Genomic DNA, 23307 nt, shown 5'->3' with positions numbered 1-23307 from the left:
GGAAAAAAAATATTTTTAAAAAATACGTAAAAAACATTGATTTATTAAATTACTAAATCAATGGTAAAAATAAATATAAAAAAATGGTGGTTAAAAACAAAATTCTGTTATTTATTTAATCAAACTTTTTTTATTCAAGACGTTTGATTTTGGAACAATGATCTTCCATATCTTTCAATAAAAAACGTTGATTCCTCAAACCATTTTAATTGCTTTTTTTGTCATACAAATAAAATGGTTTGCCTGCAAAGTAACTTTTACAAAATAAAATGCTTTTGCAGTATTTCAAAATATTAAAGTTTAAGTTTTTAATGTAATTTTTATATGATTATTTGGAATAAAAATATTCATAAATTTATTGAGTACAGATGCATATTTTATAGTGACAACCAGGAACGGCCCATGTCTGTGAATTTTCCCCGACTCACTGGAAAATCTCTGATGAGTCATAATAAAAAAAAACATTTTGATTTTACTCAAGCCTGAGAATTTACCACTGTAATTGGGCGTCCTGGCCTGTTGTGGCGCAAAAAATAAAAGTAAAAAGTTTTTTTTTTAATTTCTGAAAATTCATTAAAATTAGTATTTCATTTTTTTCATTTTTTTTTTTTTTTTTGCACCACAACAGGCCAAGAGGCCTAATTATAGTGGTGAATTACATCACAGAGCACCCAGGCTTGAGAAAAATCAAATTTTATTTTTTGTGTTCTCACCGGGAATCGAACCCGGAACCTTCCGTGCGTGAATCGAGCGTCTTGACCACTACACCACGGAGGCCGCCACTATGTGTTGATAATCGTAATTTAAAAATAAACAAAATAAAAAATGGATTTTAACTGTTTGCAATCTTTACAAGATTTCCATACTTGATTGTTAGATTTTTGTATACATATTTATATATTTTCTTGACTGATTTTTTCGCTACAAATAAAATATTTATTTTTCACAGATGGATATTTTTTCGATATCTTTATTTTTCCTACATCTCGAAACAATTTCAAAATGCTAGTTTTCATATAACATTTCACAGAAAATCTCATTATTATATAATTAATATTTTATATCTTGATTTTAATAAAAATTGATATTTGATTTCCGACGTCCATATTGCATGCGTCATAGAAAGTCGTAAACCTCACGTCTATTCGTAAGTTTCCGTCTTAAAACCACTGTTAGCCGTAATTATACAAGACGCCAATTTTTCGATTCAAGCGATTAAATTTCTAAAGCATAATTTATTCTAATGAATCGCTTTGAAAGCGATTTTAAGTAACCGAAGATCAAAAATATTTCCGTAACTATTTAATATTTCATAAAATAGTAGAAATCCGTTTGTCCGAACTCCAATCATTCCCATTTCCAAATATTTAGATCGTTATCAGGAAATAAAAAACAAAGCAGATGTCATAATAACAAATGAAAAACTTCTTCGTCAAAGCAATTAACTTTGCTGGACATGTTTAAGTACGGTTTTAATGTGGTTCCAATTCGAGAAAATTTTGTGTTTTCTTTCAAAACTTTGCGTTAATTTAGTGGTTAATCCAACTATCCGCATTTCTGCAATCCGAATAACGCCGGGCACTCATTAATACGGATAATCGGGCTTTTACTGTACATGCATTATAATATCGGTTGTAGTAGCAATAAGCGAAATATGTTTACGTTTACAATTCACAATACTTAGGTAGCAAAAATAACAAAAATAACAAATGTAACTGCCTATATATTCGAACTCCACGGGTGTTGGTTAGTTAGTTAACGAATTTGCGTTAAAATAAAACGATTCGTCTCTGGACGACGGTGACATACTGACATGATTACATTATGAAAACTGAAAACAGAACTATAAAGTAACCCTCTACAAAGATTCGGACAAACTCTAAATATCGTTGGAAAAAAAACTGCTTTACTTTTTTTTTTTCTAGTATATACGAGTAAATACTTTACAATAGCTATATTGTGATAAATGTTTATTTGTGGAAATTGTTAATGATACGCACAAAAATACTGCACAATTGTGCATTTTAATTAAATTTATTACTTGATATAGTATTTGAGTTTGTTTATGTTTATGCTAATAAATTATATTTTCATTTACATATTGCAACAGAGATGAAGAACATTTTAGAGAAGGTAAAATATAAGTCTAGGCATCTGCAGGGCTTCTGACCTGTCATTGGCTGGTTTAAGTGGCCACTTTACATACTGTGTAACATTCACCATTATGCTTATATTTTAACATCTATATTCCCTCAATTCTTTCATCTGTTGATGTTTGCGAAGTTAAAGAGCTGAAACCTTTATTTACGCGGGTGAGATTCATCTAATTGAATTATTTCACCTACATACTAGGCAACGCCTGAAAATCAATTTTTTCAATTTCTATACTTTTTCATGGACCAGGTGGATATATCAACAATATTTTCAGTTTGTTAAAATTTTTGTAGACATGTACTGGATTCAACTCCGTGGGGAGCTGTTAACATTAACATATTACAACAGTTATGAATAAAGTGTCCACTTAAACCAGCCAATGACAGGTTATAAGCCCTGTAGATGCCTAGACTTCTATATTACCTTCTCTAAAATGTTCTTCATCTCTGTTGTAACATGTTAATGTTAACAGCTCCCCAGGGAGTTGAATCCAGTCCTTGTCTAAAAAATTTTTGACAAACTCAAAATATTGTTGAACTATATTTACATTTGATATTGTATCAACTTTATTCCAATTTCATATCAGTACATAAATTTATTTAATTTTCTTTACTATAATTTTTCTGCGGAATTCGAGGAACTATCTCAAACAAACGAGCCATTCACCAACTACTTCCCAAGATTCAGCTTTTATCTTATGTTCTTTGTGTAGATTCTCCTAAACTTACTTCGGGGAGTAACGGACTCTGCTGCAATTCCTCAGACAGCACAAAGTTCTCTCTCAAGTTTTTGGAGGCCCTGTGTAGGAATATATATATATATAAATATAATATAAGCACAGCATGTGATAGGATAAATAGATCATACATATCGTGGTTTGACATAACTTAAGGAGTCAAACAGGGATATGTGATGTCACCATGGCTGTTCAACGTATATCCTCGTATCAATAACCGTATGAAAGAACTGAAAGGTTGAAGAATGGGAGCAAAAACTGGTGATTTAACTGTCAATTGTTTTTTTTTTGCTGATGGTGCCGTGCTTCTTGCTAACAACAAAGAGGACCTGCAATTCTTGGTAACAAAAGTATACGATGTATGCAAGGGAAGCGGTTTGCTGATGAATGTCGATAAATCGAATGTGATGGTTTTTGAAAGACATGAATGAAAGGGGGGTTATACTGAAACAGGTAGAGGAATTTGTATGTCTGGAAAGTATGTTTACTAGGGACGGAATGACTGAAAAAGGACAGGAAGTGCCGGGAAAAGAGTGAACGGTGAAAATGTTTGTCGCAAGAGGCAAAATTAGTAGTTCACAATGGAGTCCTGGTGCTGATCCTTATGTATGGGAGCAAAGTACGCTCTTGGAAAAACAGGGATAAAAGTACTATGAATGCTGTCGAAATGCGACCTCTCTGGCGAATGTCTGGTAAAACTATGTACAATATATGCACAAATGTCGAGATCCGTACATTATTTAAGGCCGAGATAAACATTATCGACAAAATCAAGAAAAGAGCTCTGCGTTGGTTTGCGCATGTAGAGGACCGCGAAAGAGCAGCTAAGAAGATTAACGATGCGAGTGTCTGTGGATCCAGAAATAGAGGAAGACCGAGAAAGACACGGCATCACCAAATTTAATAAGCGTTTGGAGATGGACAATATGGACATGCCAAAAGTCGGAATAATCAGCGCGCGTTGATGAGAAGATGCATGAATGTAGAGGAAGCGAGATCTGTATGCGAAGACAGAGTCATGGTTTGTGGTTGTTGAAATGCCAGTGAACAATCAGGAAATCCAGAAATACATTGCACAAAAATTGTGTAAGTACAAGCTACCTAATCTTATTTCTTATTTTATTTATTCTGCAATTTTATCCAATAAATGTTTCAGTCTCATTGCTTTTTCAAAAAACTTTAACCGCCTTTAAATAGACTTTATTGATATTAAGAACTAACTAGAAATTACCAATGATTTATTTCTATTAAATGTCTTTATAGAAAAAGAAAATCATGAACTTATCATTCCGATAAGTATTTATATCATTTTTCTCTTTTCTCTCTTATAATATTCCGGAAATCTTATTTTTTTTTATTTGTAAATGACTATTATTGTAAACGTTACGAGGTAAAAAAAATTCATTACATATAAGTATTTTGCGTACACATGACTCACTCACATCTTAATTAATTCGTTTATCTAATTTATTTTTTGTTTTAGTTCCGGAATATTTTTAATGAGATATTTTGAAAACGACCTTAATGAATATTCTGCTTTTAAGTTACTCAAAATAAACCTATTGGCCACAAATATATCATTAAATAACACCGGACAGTACAAAAGATCAGTATAAAACTATCGAGAATTCTTCAACAGAAAAAGTCAATATCGTTGTCAACAAAAATTAGATAAAAAATCTTCCAAACATTTTGAAAAGATTCACTTTTACGATTTTTTAACTAGAAATTATAAAGTGGTTCGATACTGCAATATTTTATGTTCCTGGACTGGCACCTGAAGCGTAAGACTAATCGCCTTACTTAAATGTAACAGGTGATCGATATGCGCTGTATAAAGTGTACCAATGCAGTGCCGTATGTACTCGTACCATCGGATGCGGACAGGGGTGTGATGATAAATTTGAATTTATAAAGTGGAATTAAGAAATTGTACCAAGTAATTATGTACTCGTATATCTAATATTATGAAGATGCACTTAAACCGCATGTTTTCCAAAGTTTTTTAATCCGACTATTCAGTCTACCTACTATTTAATTTCCAATTAAATTTTCCAGGGATTCAATTATATCGTATAATATAAATACCTAATGAATGTTATCAGTCGCCGATTCTACCACGGTAGGTATCGCTTGCAGTCCTGTGACGCCATTCGCGAGCTAATTGCTCGGCAATTAGCAAAGTATTCGATTACATTATTGATTTCTGAATGATTTAACCCTAATGGAGTTCATCCAAATAAAGAAAAAGTTACTGGTGTATGATTTTAAAAATTGTACCGTGAAAATTTTGCTCGCATGATATTTTTCAGGTAGCCATTTCAAGTGCAAATTTCGCTCGCATTTTTGAGGGTGTTAGAACGGTGGTGTGGAAACGGATTAATAAAAAGACTGATATTTACATATCTTATTTATTTATTTAAAACTTCAAGTACAAAGAATAAGTACTTTGACGGACTTGTTGCTTTTAGCAATATCTTCCAGCCAACCAAAAAACAGACTAGTCAAAAGAAGAGATTGTTCCAAATTTCGTACTAAAAAAACATAAATATATATTCAAATCTACATATGCTACAATTTTTTTTTTTAAAAACCTTATTAATTGAAAATAACAGCTGTTTTTTAATTGAGAGATAAGGCTTGCACATATTAATATTTTTATTTTTTTAAGTACTTTATGTTATACGTATTAAATGATGATTGTTATTATTTGATTCTACGTAGGAAAATGTGGAATCAAATAATAATAAATAAAGTTTGGAAGGAGAGAAAAAGAGGAACCAAGAAAAGAAAAGGGGATTAAAAAAAACATTTATAATAAAAAGCAGTAAAAACTCAAGGCATTCAGGATTATGGGGGTATATAATAATGTTTTAGGCGTTTCTTGAAGGTGGCTAGAGAAGGTGCATTTTTTATATAAAGGGGTAGCTCATTCCATAGTCTAGCGGCTTGAACGGAAAAGGAATAGCTGAAAAATGATGTGCTATGTCGAGGAATGGAAAGTTGATGTCAGTTACGGTTGTGTGTAAGTGTTGTAAGTTGAAAATTATTGTAGTTGAATATCAGGTCAATCATCATCCCAGCAGTTCCCAATTTTTTTTGGCTATGATACCCTATTTAACCTTATTTTGGCGGAACCCCATTTCGACATGAATTTACAAAAATGTTATTTTTAAGTCCCATGACAACTTATTGTTTGCATGCTGCAATGTTTGACTTGAAAATTAAGCCTGTATTTTGAATTAAAAATCTTTATTGCACCTATTTAATCTGTGACTCTTCCGCAGAACCTCAGGGTTCCGCGGAACACCTTTTAGGTTCTTGACCTACATGTCGATTGGTATATTTTTTCTTTAAAAAACATAATTTTAAACCTCACCACCTCTCGAGTTTGGAAATACATATTGTTTAAAAAAAATTATTAAAAATGTTTTTAGGTTTCTTTTAATTATTTGAACTGTTCATTTTTAAAATGCATTTAATTTTTACGTCTATTCGACGAAACGGCCAATTAAAAAACAAAGCTTTTTATATGTATATTATGACAAACTTAATTAAAACCGTAATTCAAAAATACATCTAGGTACTTGCATAAGGTAATCTTTACCGCTTCCTTTGTACTAACGATAACGGCAATAATAATTATGTTATTACCACAAACCACTACATTTATGCATTTTTGTCAGTAATCAAACTTAGGTAATGACTTCGAGAATACGTTTTCCGGTACACATACCGATATATAATATTAGTAAAATTTATTTACAAAAATATAAATATGTAAACCTTTTAAAAAACAGAAAATAATAATAAAAATCTTTCTTAATAATTATAATTTAAGTATACAACGTGATAAATACAAAAAAAAACAGAGATGTGCGTGGTTAAATGGCAAACTTATTGCCTAATCGAAAACAAATACAAAAAATAGTAATAATAAAAAAAAAAATAATAATTAAAACAACAAATAAAATTAAACAAAACTGAAAACGTCATCATCATCATTCCATATCCGCTTCCTAGTTGGAGCATACGGTATTCACGAAGAGCCTCCATGCATCTCTATCGGCTGCCAACTCCTTTGCGTCCTCCCGAGTCTGGTTCTCGTCCCGAAGTTCTGACACAAACTGCCGACGAACAGTCAGCAGTGGGCGTCCAGGACGTCGTGGTTAAGGCTGTCAGGAGGCATACGCAGTATATGGTGTAGCCAACCGTATCACCTCCGCTTGACGACGGTTATCAGCGGAGTTTGCTACGTCCGTTCTCTTATTACTGCATTCCTCACGAAGAGGAGACTCTTCTGAGGCACCTATTCTCAAAATTTTTGGGCTCTAGTGAGGTGCCACGATTCGCATCCGCAGAGGAGAATGGGTGCTACGCAGGCGTTATGTAGGCGGCATTTGGCGACATTTGGTGGCATTTGGCGGCAGTTAAGAAAACACAAACAGCAAAAACATTATTTAAGATTATGGCGTCTATTGCTTAAATTAATTACATTTAATAAATTTTCATTTATTCAATGGCATCTTCCAAATCTTCATTTATACTCCAGAAGTTAGAAGGTTGCTTTTTTTTATATCATATTAGCATTATTTTTCTATTAAAAAACAGTAAATCCAAGAAAATGTAAATAATCGCATGATTTTCTAGAAACACTATAATATAATGCTGTTTTGAATAGGTGATCAAACCATTCGGCAATACAATCAGAGAATTCATTCGCAACAATTAATTTTTGCAATAAGTATCATGACATCAATCACTCTGAATATTTGACACTGCATCATCAAATATAATACGAAAACGTAATTATTTCATGATTTGATTTGCCTGTACTTGGGTATTATATTAATAATTATATTAAGAGGAAAGGCGGTCTGACTTTTCTCTATCCGTACAAACGTACTCTCAGGACTGTGGCCATTTACAATTGGCGTACGCAATACCATTTACATTGAACATCTATGACACGTTTAATCTGTTATAAAATCGAATTATTTTACTAATTTTATTTAGTAATAAATGATTTGTATTTATGAGAAATCTTCTAACTTGAAAAACGGCTCGTTTCACGTCATGTATTGTGCCAATCCACTCGGTCCCATAAAAATAGAATGAGTGGATACCTATTTATTATTTATTTTTTTTTGGTTATATTTATTTAGGTGAAAATTTTGTTAAAATAAATCGAGTGGAGATTAGTCAGCCTCATGGTGTAGTTTCGTGTGTTTACCTACCTTATTGTCAAACGAAATAATTTTAAAAATAATTATCAATGAATCCACTCTATGTTATTTCATGGTGCCGTGCTATGTTGAACGTTCGATTAAATTGGCGGATAGGAATTTGACCTCTATCCTTTAAGTAAATCAGATTCATTTTCGTTCGATAAAATTTGTCGTTTCAAGCTCATTCGGTATTGCACTGTCTAAACGCTGTGTATGGGGGAGAAAGCAGTTACAATTTCTCGCTTATAACTCCAATGAAATTCATTTAATTTTGAAAGTCATAACATTGAAATTTCAAAACATGTTGAAAAAAAATTTTTTTTTTTTGTAATATGTAGTATTTTGCTTAAATTTGTAACCGAACACCGTTTAAAAGTCACAATGTAAAATTTCAACCTTTCAATTCAATAACATTAAATAATGTTTCTCGATTAAAAGTAATGTTTGTCAATTTTGAGGTTATAAACTATCCAGCTGTCGATTCTGCGCCTCGCAATTTCCCTCAAGGGTACTTTACAAAGTGATTAGTAAAAATGTTTTTTTTTGTATTATGGATAACTTATACAACGCATCCGAGATCCTTATTACCCAAGGCCTTTTGAAAAAAAATATTTAAGACCGCAAAGCTGATTATATTAGGCCCGATGGGCCGAATTAACTAGCATGTAATAGCGATAGCTGACTATTATTATTTTTAATTACAGATTCTTCGCTGTGCAATGTTAATCGCTTATTAACATGACTTTTTGTGTAGATATTGAATATATTATATTTGAGCGGTTTCGGCACCATTATTCTGAGTGACAAAATCTTTATCGCATTTAGATTGCTCTGAACAAAAAAATATATGAGGCCCAAATAGGCGATATTTCAAGATGCTCAAGATCCTAACCAACCAAGGCCCAAGGTCTATTAACTGAGGTCCGCAGGGCCGATTATATGAGGCCCCTAGGGCCGAATTCCCAATCATTGAACAGTCGGCGATAGCCGACTGTTGCCTTCTAGAGTTAAATAAAAATAGCAATAATTATTTCCGTCACAAAAGTAGTTGATAGGTTTGTGTGGGTACAGTATTACGTTTCAACATAAATATTGAAACAGTGTTCTTATCGCAACGAGATAAAAAAAAATAGGCACGGCGTTTATTTACTCAATTGCAAAATAACAACGTTTACAATAATGCGCTCCTACACGTATTTATATTGGAAAAATGCCTTCATTTTGGGACGAACCTACCTGTATCTACTGTTAGACGCCAGCGCCACACCAGTCTACCTCGGTATAAATCACCGCTGTTGTGACGCAAATGTGACGCAGATTGTGACGTCACATAAATTCAAATCAACAATAAAATAATATTGAATCGGGTTCTTTGGTCCCGAACTGAAGCACGAATATTTTTCAGTCAACGATCAGTTTTGTACGAAACGTGTATTTACAGATTTACTTTCATATAAATAAAACAAATTGTATTTAATAAATAGGTATGTTGTGCAGTTAGGTAACTGTTAAAAAATGTAAAACCTTTTATATATTATGTTGATATCGTTTTTAATTAATATGGAACTAGCTTTTAATGAAAATTAGTGCCATAATTCATTTTCATGATTATTGATAATATGCATATTATTGATTATTATACTTATTTATACATTTTATCATAAATATAATTTTGTTACTAATTTTCATAAAATTTAATATCTCGCAACTCAACGTATCATTTTGGATACGAACTTTCTTCATAATTTTGTAAATAATGAAATCAATATGCCACAAACTCTCAGTAACATTTTGTAGATTCCCTGTACAAAGAACTCTTCATTCTGTACTCTTCGACATTCCATGTTCTCAGACTAATTATGACACACTCTTCGAAGAATACAGTCTACCTACAATTTCAGTTTTAGTTACATCGACATATTAGGTACATTTTTATATAAAACAGTTTTTTTCAAAGTTTAAGTCTATTAAAGACATCCTTAATATTATAACTTGTACTTAACTTTTCCACATACCACCTGTATCGATTAAATTGTTTTGAAATTGTTGTTATAAATTAAAAACTAGGTACATGAAAACAAAGGGATAGGAGAGGAGTGTAGGGAGTTCCAGCTTTTTTTAAATACTAACTAATTAGCTTTATACCATTTTTTTGTGTGTTATTTTATTTGTTTACTTTTTTTATCTATTTATGTATCCATAATAAATTAATGCAAATGGGACACCTGTAATTGATCTTTTTTTTCTATTGTTCATATGAAATATAAACCTACCTTGTATTATTTTGTTATAGCCGGTATGATTTTTCCATTAAAAAAATAAATAAATGCTTTCTCAATAGCTTAACATAATTTAAAATCGTCTGTGATACTGCAATATCGCGTAACTATCAGCAATTTTATAGCTATTTTTAGCAATTTTACAGCTATTTTTAGCAGGGGATTCTAAAAAACGTTTTGTTATTATATTACTTACGATTTTCAATAACCAAAAATACCGCTGAAGTAACAAAAAAACGAAAAATAATGGCAGTCATTAAAAGCTAACGGCTGTTAGTCCCTATAACGAATTTATTTCTGTGAAAATAAACAGTTTACGCAATATTGCAATATCACCGATGGTATGTACCGGGTAAATATTTTATAAAAATTCTGAGTATTCCTACGTTGACCTATATTTCAATGCTTTCCTAATGTTTAAATTGACCAATAGCTTACAACATTGTCCAGGGAATATAGAATAACTCCATATTGGTATATTCCTACTATATATTACATTTATGCATCTCTTCATTCATTCGCCGATTCGATTTCCGACATCCTCCACAAGTTTTTTTCGGCTTCTACACCATGGAGCCTTCGACCATATAAAAATATGTTATATATTTTGTTCCACACACCTACCCTAACCATTGTAGTATTCATTACGGCAATGTTTATCATAATATTGTATGTAAATCATTACTGGCATAATAATCGTGGTTTTAAGGTTTAACCGCACATTCGCCTGATGGATCGCATGTTGATTGTATATGGGCTGCTTTCATCCCTTTTTTCTAATCGACCTCTATTCGGATCAATAACCTTTAAATACTTACCTACAAAAGTTAAGACTATTTTTTAAAAAAATCATTGATGTAAAATGTATTTTTAAAAGTAAATTCATTAACTTTAAATAAGTTACAATTATGTTGCCTATATTTTTAGTTTATCTAAATGTTTGTAGACAAATACTCTCCTATACAGTGAGTTATTAAGACTAGCACAGTACAGTGGAGGTGGAGAACATTTTAAAGGTAATATGGAAGTCTGTGCTTTTACATTTACAAAAATCAGCATCTAAAAGAATTGAAGAAACACGGGTCTTTAAACATAGGCAGAATAGTGAATCTCCATCGCAAGATGTTAATACAATGATTGTGTTGTATGTTGAATAATAATGTTCGTTAAAACCGATGATATTTTTGTATAATTGACATTTCGTCGAAATTACAAGGATCATCATTATTATGCTCATGCTCTCGAGATGAAAGTATTCAGTGATAAGATCCGTATCATTAGTAAAGTTATGTTTGACATTCTTTGTGTAGATATTCTGTACCTGCGTTGCGCAGAATCGATATTAACGGGTGTAATTTGTTTGCAGCCATGCGGGTTCCTGGATCCTCCGCTGGCCTACACGTGCATGGAAGAAGTGTACTCCATCTCCAGGTGGGACGCCAACAACAAGTTCTGCCTGAGGATAGTCGTCAGGGATGGATCTCTCCTGCTTCAGGTGCTGCCGATTCCTACCATTACTGTTATGTAACAATTCCCCTAGTATAACTACGGCCTCGATAAAAACGAATAAAATTCAAAATAACTCGATAGTAAATATAAATATTTTATTTCAAAAAAATATTAATCCACACAAGCTAAGAAATCCTTTAGCTAAATTTAGTAGAAAATAAATTTAAAATATTTTCTATATATTGTTAGTGGATATATACCTAAGAGTTCGGAGTCCCTAAGAGTACGAATAGACAATATCTCATAATACATTTTATTTCTGGCAACACTTATACTCTCATCGCAAAGACAAAACACAGATATCTTATGGACTCGTACTTTCAGACATCTGGCTGGCAGAAGAAATAAACTTTAAAGTTGTATTTTCATCTTATATTTTGGACAAACGACTTAAGGTACTGTATCTTCATTAGTATGCCGTTATATTTTTTATGTTTTATCAAAGATATATAATATTATTGTTAATATTAATTGTTAACAAGTTTTCTGTCATTAACGTTTTGTAAACTCAGTCAAATTTATATCGAGTGGCTTGTTTCCACAAGAGTACTTAAACAGGAAACTTATTTAAAAGAGAAATTCTAGAAAGTATTAAACAACAAATTTAAAATGGGGAGTCAAAAAAATCAGTAGCCAAGGGTTTGGGCATAAAAGAATCAACAGTCTAAAAACGACTTTAAACTGATCATATTTTAACATCCTTAGAAAGGTATACCAAAACATTCACACCCCTTATAAAAAAGCAGCTTTTTTTTATGGGGCGACAATGAAAAACTTTCGAAAACTTGCATTCAAGTTTGCAGAATAAAGTAGAACATCGCTTTGACAAAGACACTGAAATGGCTGACATTGGGTATCAGACTTTTGAAAATGTTATAATTTGTCACCAAGATCTGGGGAAAAGACTAGTTTAGCCAGGGCAACAGGATTCAATAGACCACAGATAAATATATTTTATTCGAATTTAAAAACTCTATTGCAAAACCAGAATCTCCCTCCAGACAGAATTTTTCATGTTGATGAAACAGGACTTTTCTTCTTTCCAACAAAGTACCAAAAGTCTTAGCCCCAGGTGGAAAAAAACGGTACGGCAGATTGCCTCAGCTGAAAGGAGAGTTTTAGTAACGGCCGTCTGCGCTATGTCCGCTGTTGGTCGGTTTGTCTCTCCAGCAATTCAGAGGAAAAAAGACGAACTACTTGCCGGAGCACCAGCAAATTTTCTACAAATAGTTTCTGACTCAGAATTCATAAATTCGGATCTCTTTACTGGATAGATTGGCCACTTTATCAAATCACTCCATCTATATTAATTCTAGACAACCCACTCATCCCATATTAACCTATGCGTGATTAAAAAATGTAGGGAAAATAGTGTTAATCTTTTGTCTCTGCCTCCGCGTGCTAGCCATTGTTTACAACCATTAGATGTCGGATATTTTGGTCCATTGAAAGTTGAATATGGTCACCAATGTGTGAACTGGCACGTGTCTAGTCCGGGAAAAGCTATTACTCAATTTCAAGTGGCCGGGCTCTTTGGAAAAGCTTTTGAAAAAACAGCAAGCGTAGAAAAGGCCGTGAAGGCATTCGACGGTTGCGGAATATATCCATTCGACGTTCAAATATTTAGCGACAAAGATTTTGCTCCAGCAGAAGTCACAAACATTCCAATTGAGACAGCTCCGGTAGAAGTCGCGGACATTTCAGCTGTGATAGCAACTCTGGCAGAAATTGAGAACATTCCGATTGATAATAACGATGACAATGAGAAAAATTGTGTAATTGTGTCCCTAAAACAACTAATGTCCGTTCCAAAAAAGAACAATCTAATTAAAGAAAACGAAAAACAATGAAACCAAACATTTTGACATCAAGTCCATGCAAAACCACAATTGCAGAAAAACAAAAAGAAACAGATAATATAAAAAAAGCCAATACTTTTAAAAGAAAAAAGGTCCCTTAATTACAATTGACACCAGAAAGGGCAAAGAATGATGATTGTTCTTGTCATCTGTGCAGCATCGCAAAATTTCAAACGTCAAACGGAGATTGGATCTAATGTGGCAATTGTGAAAGGTGGCATGAGGACTGTACGGACTTTACTGGGAGCGTGTCATTCTATTGTGATGACTGTAAATGTTAAGCGTCAACAATGAAGTTTGATGAATTTTTTGTTCTTTTATTAGATATATTAATTTAAATTTCAATGCATAAAAATATTTTTTGCTGGACATATATTCATTTAATTTGTTTTGCAAATAAAAATACGGAAATCGAATTATTTTTAAAATGTGACAAATTTAATTTCGAATTCCTCCTGTAGCTAGATATTTTATAACTTGCGTACTTTTAGTGACTCACTCGCGTACTCTTAGGGAAGTTCAACTTAAGAGTATGCATTTCTCATTTCAATTTCTTTTTTCAAATAAATATTTGGCATCAAACCGATTGCTTTGTTTTCTAAGTAGATATAGTATAATAATAAGGCATTTATTTGACACAAAAACCTTTTAGAAAATGTGAATGGTTAAACAATTATAGGCTTAAATCTGTTAGGTGCGTACTCTTAGGCGTACCCCCCAATACATTTTAAAAACTATTATATAAGAGTATCTACTCTCACTAAAATGGATCCCCGCAACATTAATTATATCTGCAATAGTCTAGTATAATTAGTGGGGTAATTACTACAACGAGGTAACCTTCAAAATCGGCATTTTCGAGTTACCCATTAAAAACACATATTTGTATCTTCCTCCGTGAATGCTAAAAATAGATGAGTCACGCGTTCAAATCATAAAACATATGATTTTAATTAATCACAATCATAATATCATCATATTAACAATATTTTGAGTTTGTCCAAATTTTTGAAGGACTGGATTCAACTCCCGGGGAGCGGTCAATATTAACATATTATAACAGATACTGTTTATCACATTAAAAAAACTGTTCATCATATTAATTGAATTTGTCTGTTTGTAGCATTCGCGGAGAAGGATAAAATATGTGTTTTTAGTGGGTAACTCACAAATGCTGATTCTGAAGTTACTTAGTTGAAGTAGTTACCCCGAGAATTATTATTAACCGTTATTTTTACTGTCTGAACTGCATTATTTTGCATTCACAAGATTTATAAAATACTGACGATTTATAAAATACTAGTGAACTTGTTTTTTTTCTCAATTTAATGGGATGAGTGTACAAAAACGTATTTTGTTAAAAACAAGTTTGTAAAAATAAAGTAAATTTTTCTAATTACTATGTATCAAATGCTCTCAAATGATGAGTAGAATAATTTTACTAGAAATATTTGAAATTATCCATTCAATTAATATATCCGTCGCTTATCTTGAAAGGAGTCTTTCCCTAGGTAGACCGATTTACTGGTTCGAGGTTTCAAAAAATATTTTCGCAATCCGTAATAGTACCTATAACGAGTTTTCAACCCGAATATAATATTTTGTGAGTGTGTAAGATGGATTTTAAAATAAATATATTGTTATAATGAAAAATGTAATAATGGTTGCGAGATTACTTTTTGCAAAAGCAGTTTCACTTTCGTTTTTCACGCTAAATTCTTTCCCGTCTATCTGCCTTTTATCAAACTTTTCGTTATCTTGACCCATTTTTCGTGCTTCATCATTTAGCAATGGCGTTAACTCTTCGTCGATTTTTTCTGTATGGGAAAACGAATCATTTCCATGGGTCAAATGTGTATATTCGAGTATGTCTGTTTTTCCTGTATGAGAAAACGAATCATTTCCATGGGTCAAATGTGTATATTCCAGTATGTCGGCTTTTTCTGTATGGGAAAACGAATCATTTCCGTGGGTCAAATGTGTATTTTCCGGTATGTCAGTTTTTTCTGTATTAGAAAACGAACCATTTTCATTGGTCAAATGTATATATTCCAGTATGTCGGTTTTTTCTGTAGGAGTAAACGAATTATTTTCAAGGGTCGACGGTGTACTTTCCTGTATGTTGATGCGAGTAATATTAAGTATGGGTATCTCTCTAAGATATTCTGCTATTGGTTCATCAGTTTGCTGTTTTGTGAATGTTGACGTATCTTTAACATCAGTCGTCACTACTTTATTTATACTTAATGGTATATCAAGTGTGGTCATCGGTCTCGAATCACCACTAATATGTCTGTTAGTATTCTGCTGTACGAATGTTAACGTATTTTTAGTGTCCGCGTTTACACTAACTCTATCGGTTACAAAATCGGTGCCCGATTCCATGGCTATATTGCCCCAAGTTGTATTACTTGTTGGATAGGAGTCGCTCACATTGTATTCACCGATTGTAGTTGTGCTACGCGAAGAGACGGAAAATCTATTTTTCTTTTCGGTTTCAGTATCATCAGCGTTTGTTTTAGTCTTGATAGAAATGTTTATATTCGCATTGGAAACCACGCCTGCCTGTATGTACTCTCTATGATTTTCATTCGAGTCCGTATTATTCGCATAATTTCCAGAAGTTTCTATCATTATGTCAGGTTCTCCTGAATTGGGGCTTCGCGATGAACTTTGAGAGATTTTTGCTTTATTATGAAATAGTTTGGTACTTTCTGAAATTGGTTGTGGAAGTGAAAAAGATAGATTCTCGCCCGGAGGAGTAAGTTTGTCTGTAATTATTGTCGCGGAAATATTCGAGAGGGGAGATGTTTTCAAATTTGCCTCAGAAATATGGGAATCTGCTGAATGCGGTTTGTTCGAAACGAGACGTTTAACTCGTGCTGAATTATTTTTGCTGCGCAAAGATTTAAAGAGTCTCGGGCGTACAAATAATTGGAAACAATGTTCAACTCTTTCAACATCAGAATTAAAAACCACAATGTGCCGGGAATTTACGTAATTGGACACATTTAGCGACACGTTTTCTGATCTTTCACAAACCTTTATTTGCTTGGCAAAGTTATGAATCACAAAATCATGAAAGCTTTTCAATTCAAATCCGGTTATTTTTTTCTTGTAACGGCGACTATCTTTGCATCTCGAATACCTTGAGCAAATCGATTTATTATTTCCATCAACGACATTGAAGAATAAAGTGATCTCCGTGGTACTTCCTGATATTATTCCTGCCAAATTGTTACCACACTTCAGGTACCCACTATTGTTCGGCTGAAAACAAAATAAAATATAAGGACTTTCTTATAAATCCTTATAAAATTGCAAACATTAACACCTATATATCATTATATGCAGGTGTTGATATTTTTAATATAAATAAAAAGTCGAAAACAAAGCATATTAGAGCAATATTGTTTATCACCTTAGTTAAAATAGTTACATATTTTTTATTTTAGAAAGCTTTTATTTATAGGTTTAATTATTAGTCAAGGCACTCCCTCTACACAGCCAAATCCGTTTAAAAAACAGAGGGTCTTCCTATTAGTATCTCTGATACATCAAATTTTTTTTTTGCGAAGAATTGAGTTATTTTTTTCAAACTTGAATTTCGTAAACCGTGATTTCAATGAGGAAGAGTTTAATGGTATAGGAAATTGGATATAAAAAATGTTTTTTACGCGATCTCGAAAATGTATGAAAAAATAATAAAAATGAACTACTTTTAACTGTCACTGGTTTTCTCTAAATCAACCATTGTGCTGCGATAGATTTCTGGTTACCGGGAAGCAAACTCACTAATCAGGACAACTACCGAAGAGAACTTGTAACGTCACAGGCGGAGTAAATTCAAAATCATAAAAACTTTAAAAAATATATAGCGCTGATAATACGGCACATTAAAAAAATATATTTTTTAAATTTGACATAGTTTGATAGTTTATTAACAAATAAAAATTAAAAACTGTGTTTCCTCATTAAAACTCTGCTGTTTATTATCCTTTTCATTGCAGTTTGGCGTTTTGTATAAAAAGCTAGAATATTTTTATTTATTTTAACGCTTTTAATACATAATATACAGTTTTATACGATTATGGCTGGTATATTTTTGCCTTAAGGCAATTTCTTCCTACTTCCCCAAACCGATTGACTTGAAAAATATATGATAAATATGAACATATAAAAAAAGAAGTAGCCATTAATTTAAGTAAAACTTAAAAAAATACACTTCTATGCCATTCATGATCATTTTTACTTATGACCATATTGCAAATGAAGTACTGCGTTTATTCACTTCAGTCGAATGATTACAATCGGCATGTATATTATTGTCTTCAAATATTCATGTAGATATCTTGAAATTCATTTAAACAGCTCCAGCGCTGTCATTTTATAACAATACTCCCAAAGTAATACAAAATAACTTATTCGATAAAATACCGAATACATAATACATGCATGATATATGAGAAAGCGATGGAAAATATTGAAGCGTTTTGGGAAAATAAATACTAACCGTCTCATGTGTCTCCTCTTCGACGTTCTCGTAATATGTGTATTGAAAGATAGTGCAAGACGATGGGGTTTCCTGTGAGGCCTTCTGGTTAGTCGACTGTTGGATGAAGGGTCTTCCCGGCACCAAAATGACGTAATCGTCAAATCCTATTATATACCGGAACAGGCGTATTTCTTTGGCAATTTCATTTGACCTAGAGAACAAGAAAATGTGAATAACTAAACCTAACTTAATTCCCCATTCTCAAGTATTCTCATTAGTGAAAACTTGATTTACTTAGTATACTCATTTATTTTCATTGTTTACAATACTTTCAATTCATTGTTTTTATGTTTTTATCATCATCATTTCCCTATTCGGGCATAGGGCATAGGGCACTGCATTAGTACACCAACCGCAGCGGTCGTTGTTTTTTTTTTTTACGTGTACATAATTGATCAGTTTTACGCTTTAGGTGCCACTCCAGTGTCCATGAGATGTTATGTTGAAGAAACACCTTTTTCAGTCAATATTTCATGTCACATGACGGGAATCAAACCCGAGACATCTTCCATAGTAGGTAAACACGCTGACCGTTAGACCACAAAGCGGATTTTTATTTTACCTATTGTTATAAAATTTATTTGCACATGCACATAAAAATGCTCATTCAGAAGACCTGCGGTACCTACCTTACATTACATTACTGCAACCGATTTAAAATGCAAGCACACAACTAAATAACCCAAAATAATACATCAGCATAGCTGAAACGGGTTGTGATCCCGTGGGTAGTCTCGTAAAATCCGGATCAGGCGGTCCGAGGTTCAAATCCAGTTTTACCACAACTTATTTCCCAACTTCTAACTCGGTTTTTTACGAGTAAAAGAAAATGGTCCCAAAATCGAAGTATTTGAATTAATCATAAGAATGTGAATATTTATTTTAATTTACGAACATTTGAACAGCTAACAAGCATTTTTACTTTGATTATGAAGATGGTAAATTGTCAGTTATAATTCTGTACAAAGTATTTTAAAACGAAATTTCCATAAATTTGTCTAGGTATCACACGATCATCATCATCATCATCATCATCATTCCCATTCTGCAACTTATGATGCATAGGGCACTGCATTAATACACCAATCGCAGCGTATCTTGATCAATTATGTTACGTAAAGGAAAGAAGAGCAGTCTTACGCTTCAGGTGCCAGCCCAGGGACTGTGAAATAGTCTAGTGTAAAGGCACCGCTTTAAATAAATATTTCGTGTCATCCATGTCAGGAATCGAACCCGAGACCTCTTGCATGGTAGGCAAACGCGCTGGCCACTACACCACGAGGTACCACAGATATATCCACATTTTCACCAAATAATATCAAACCTGCTTTTTATACAAATAACAATATTGGTAAATAATTGCTTAATAATAAATACAAAAATAGTGTATTGAATAGTTTAGGTGTTTACCAATTAAAGTGCAATTATTGTCCTTCAGTTTATGTTGGAAGAACATCAAGAAATTTTTATATTCGTGTTGAAAAACATATTATGAGGTGTCTCCACAATAATAATTTCTCCGAATACGCAAATTACGTCATCAATTTTAATTATGACTAATAAAGATACAGGAGTTAAAATTTTTCATATAAATAAGAAAGGGTTAAAAGTAAATAATATAGAAATATGTCAAATTAAGAAAGCTTAAAAAATTTATGTTACTTTGATCAATAATCAAACAACCTTTCAATGTGGCCCATTATACGATATTCAATTCACGCCCCTCCATTCATCGCCTTCCTTTTTCTACAGCTATTCCTCCCACAACATATATCATTTTCGTAACCATTAGGTCCTGATTTACGGTCACTGATTACAGTGCACGTTTGTCCTAATCAGTGCATTTAAGGGTTGCTTATTAAAATGCATGTGTTGGTTTTATATTTTTGTGCTACCACTATGGTGAAGGTGTATAGTGGGTTTTGCATGTTGTTTTAATTGGTGTTCTGATAAGAAACAGGTACGTCTCGAAACCGGTAGACATAAAAAAGTCGGTGAGTGGCTATATACAAATATTTAATACTTGTTGGCAGGCGCCGTGGCGCAGTTGGTAAGACAGCTAACTAAGAAACTGGCGTCGCGGGTTCGATTCCCGCCAGTTGCTAGAAAAAATCCAAGAAAGATTTTTTTCTCAATTGCTCTGGGTGTTGTGGTTTATTTTTCATAACTTCCTTCCATATCCTGTTTCTCACCTGCTGACAAGCCTCTTAAAAGAAGAGGCTTAGCGGGTTATTCCTTTTCAAAAAATATATTTAAAAAATGTTAATGTTTAATATCAAGAGGAATCGCGGTCCGACTTTTCTTCATACGAACGTATTCCCGTATTTTCTCTCTGGATTATGGGTATTTACCATTGGCGTGTCCCGATTGTTGTTTTTTGAAAAAATATTCATTATTTGAACAAGAACCATCCAAAAACCCATAAAAAAACATTGTTTAGTTTACATGCTGTCTTCGGGTGCACGGTATATAAATATAACTATTTTTAAAAAACGCAAAACGTACTGATACAGAAAGTTTTATTCTCGTACTGTCTAAAAAGATAATTAAATCAGTTCAGTTTTGAGGTGCGGAAAACGGGACAACGAAACGTCGATTTTGTTTATTCTAACAAAAGGTCTGACATGCAGTTGTCTTTTTTGCACAGTATCGTGGAGGCATCTTCAAGACAGTGACCGGAAAACAATTTTCGAATACCAATTTACCAAAATACTCTGTCCTCACAATTGATGTAAACCGAAACATAAAAATATTAATGTATGGGTACATATCTAATTTGGACTAAACACAATAATTGATACCAAACTTTCGAATGTGTTCATTTAATCTACATATGAGTATGTACTCTAAATCTAGCAATAGCAAAGCATTGTCGGATTCAGCTCGTCTATATATATAAAAGGCAATGTTGGTATTCGTGTCTTCGATGGACTGAATAACTACCGGACTGATTTACGTGAGGTTTTCAGCAAATTGAAAAGCTTTGCCATAGGCAAATTTATAGCTTTTAAAATCTTCAATCTGTGAAGTAGAAAAAAGTTAGGAGCGTAAATATTTTATTCATCGTTTACCAGGACTGCATTCGACGAGAATGCATATACGAAAAAATGGAAAGAAGTGTTTTTTTGTGTAAAAAAATGTTTGTTTTTGAATGTTTACAATATTCGCTTTTTATGGATCCCAATCAGATCCTTTCCTTAAATTCCTTATAACTTTTAACCATTTATTTCTCTTTGATGGATTTTCAGTAATTATAAAATCATAGAATTAAGAATAGTCCAGAAAGAGCGTAGAATCATATTTGAATACATCGGACTGTGTCCGAAAATCCCCCCACTTTGCCCCACTTTCGCCGCGCGCATTCTCGATGTCGCTGCGTAATGTTGCCAGATGGGAAAAAATATAATCATAACACAAAGGTAAGGTTAAAAAAAGCATGTTGTTAATTTCTCTAAAATTTTATTGTACACGCGGAAACATTGGTTGACACAAAGAATAGATAAGTAAAGGGTCATTTAATAAGAGTAATTGAATTTATGAACTTTAAACTTAAAATATAAAACAAATTTTATTTGACATAAAACGGATATTTGTATATCATGTTAAATAATATTCGATGTTTTAAAGACAATGTCGGTCAAATGTCTACCACGGCGTTGTTTAATCCGTAATCCAATTTTTATTAGTTCCCTCACTAGATTAGTAAAGTAGGGTAAAAAAATTACTACCCTGGCAAAACTAACGAAATTTCCCTTTTGTTTTCTTCGACAACTTCGACAAGATGGAAAAATAATTCAATTTTTAAGTAATGCATTTGCTAGTTACACATGCATTTGCTCATTACACATGAAATGTGATTCTATCCTGTTTCTTCAGAATCCCAGCAGTATTTCTGCACTTTGAAATGACACAACACGGCATAGTTGAATTCGAATCGGGAGTGGCGCACTGAGCGACGTCTACAAAGAAACTAATGGGTCAAAACGTAAAACTACTATTTTAATAGTTGTTTAGTCGCTGTTTGATGCTCGTATGCGGTTTCTGAACTATTCTTAATTATATGGATAAAATAATATCTACTGACATTTAACGCATTTTTGAAGATTGCATTCCAACATATAGTGCACCCGGCAAAGCTTTGCAATCTAGAAATAGCAAAGCATTGCCGGGTCCAGCTCGTATATTATAAAAAGCGACATCTTGTGAAAGTCGCTTTGAATCTTCAATGCAAAATTAAACACAACGATGCCGATGGTTTATTCGCAGACAAATTTTTGTTGATCGATGGAATATTTTTGCATGCACCGAAGAAAAATGACAAACTAATGTGACATATTTACGAAGTTTTTACGACTTTCACGCTTCACTCTCTAATGACTATACATATTGCGCAAGTGTGTTTTACCTCTTTATTCCAACAACTCCAAGCAGATTTGAGGTATTTTTGAAGCAATTGCTTGACGCGACAACCTCATTGCTTTCGAGTAGCCATCCGGTGCAAATTTTGCCGTAAGAATAAGCATTCATCTCGTATCTTACTATTAGAATCTGAAAAGAAAATGGTAAATGAGCGTTATCGAAAAACAACGAAAATGCTTAAAATTTGACAAAAGAAACGCTCTGTAAAACCAACCGAACGGTCAACTTCTTTGAATCCTTCTACAAAAACGAATATAAGGGAAATAAATAATAATGTCACGCCCTCCATTTTCACTAATAATAATAGATCTTTCACTGCTTTTGAAAAAGATTATTCAAGATTCGGAAAACACCACGAATTGACACGAGTCACGGAAATAAGAAATATTTTTAATAAAATAAGAACATTATTCTTTTGACCTTTTTTGAAAAAGGAATTTTCACATTCCTTTCTGTGTCAAAACAAAAAGTACCTCCCTACTTATTTGCCTATAAGTACCTAATAATAATTAGTATGTAAGTAGGTACCTACTATTGATAATGTATTATAATCTCACCACCATAATAA

General features: G+C 32.8%; 2 protein-coding genes across 2 annotated transcripts in view; one reads left to right on the top strand and one right to left on the bottom strand.

Moving 5' to 3' along the window:
- Nucleotides 1-3729: 3729 nt before the first annotated feature.
- Nucleotides 3730-23307, top strand: part of LOC148272622 (C-Maf-inducing protein-like) — a 40595-nt gene continuing 21017 nt past the window's right edge. The window contains exons 1-2 of the mRNA XM_088239808.1: nucleotides 3730-3831; nucleotides 11764-11892. Of these exons, the coding sequence (XP_088095934.1) occupies nucleotides 3730-3831; nucleotides 11764-11892 (231 nt within the window). The remainder of the gene's footprint in view (nucleotides 3832-11763; nucleotides 11893-23307) is intronic.
- LOC148272623 (uncharacterized) lies at nucleotides 12259-23151 on the bottom strand. The gene is made up of 4 exons (XM_088239809.1): nucleotides 22954-23151; nucleotides 22726-22868; nucleotides 18279-18471; nucleotides 12259-17035 (listed from the first exon to the last, which is right to left on the bottom strand). The coding sequence occupies exons 1-4, from the start codon at nucleotides 23026-23028 to the stop codon at nucleotides 15389-15391; spliced, it is 2058 nt and encodes a 685-aa protein (XP_088095935.1). The 5' UTR covers nucleotides 23029-23151; the 3' UTR covers nucleotides 12259-15388.

Source organism: Micrasema longulum, unplaced genomic scaffold, assembly GCF_059751315.1.
Source record: "Micrasema longulum isolate JH-2025_06_02 unplaced genomic scaffold, ASM5975131v1 h1tg002269l, whole genome shotgun sequence".
Classification (NCBI taxonomy): domain Eukaryota; kingdom Metazoa; phylum Arthropoda; class Insecta; order Trichoptera; family Brachycentridae; genus Micrasema; species Micrasema longulum.
This window is presented reverse-complemented; position numbering and strand designations above follow the sequence as displayed.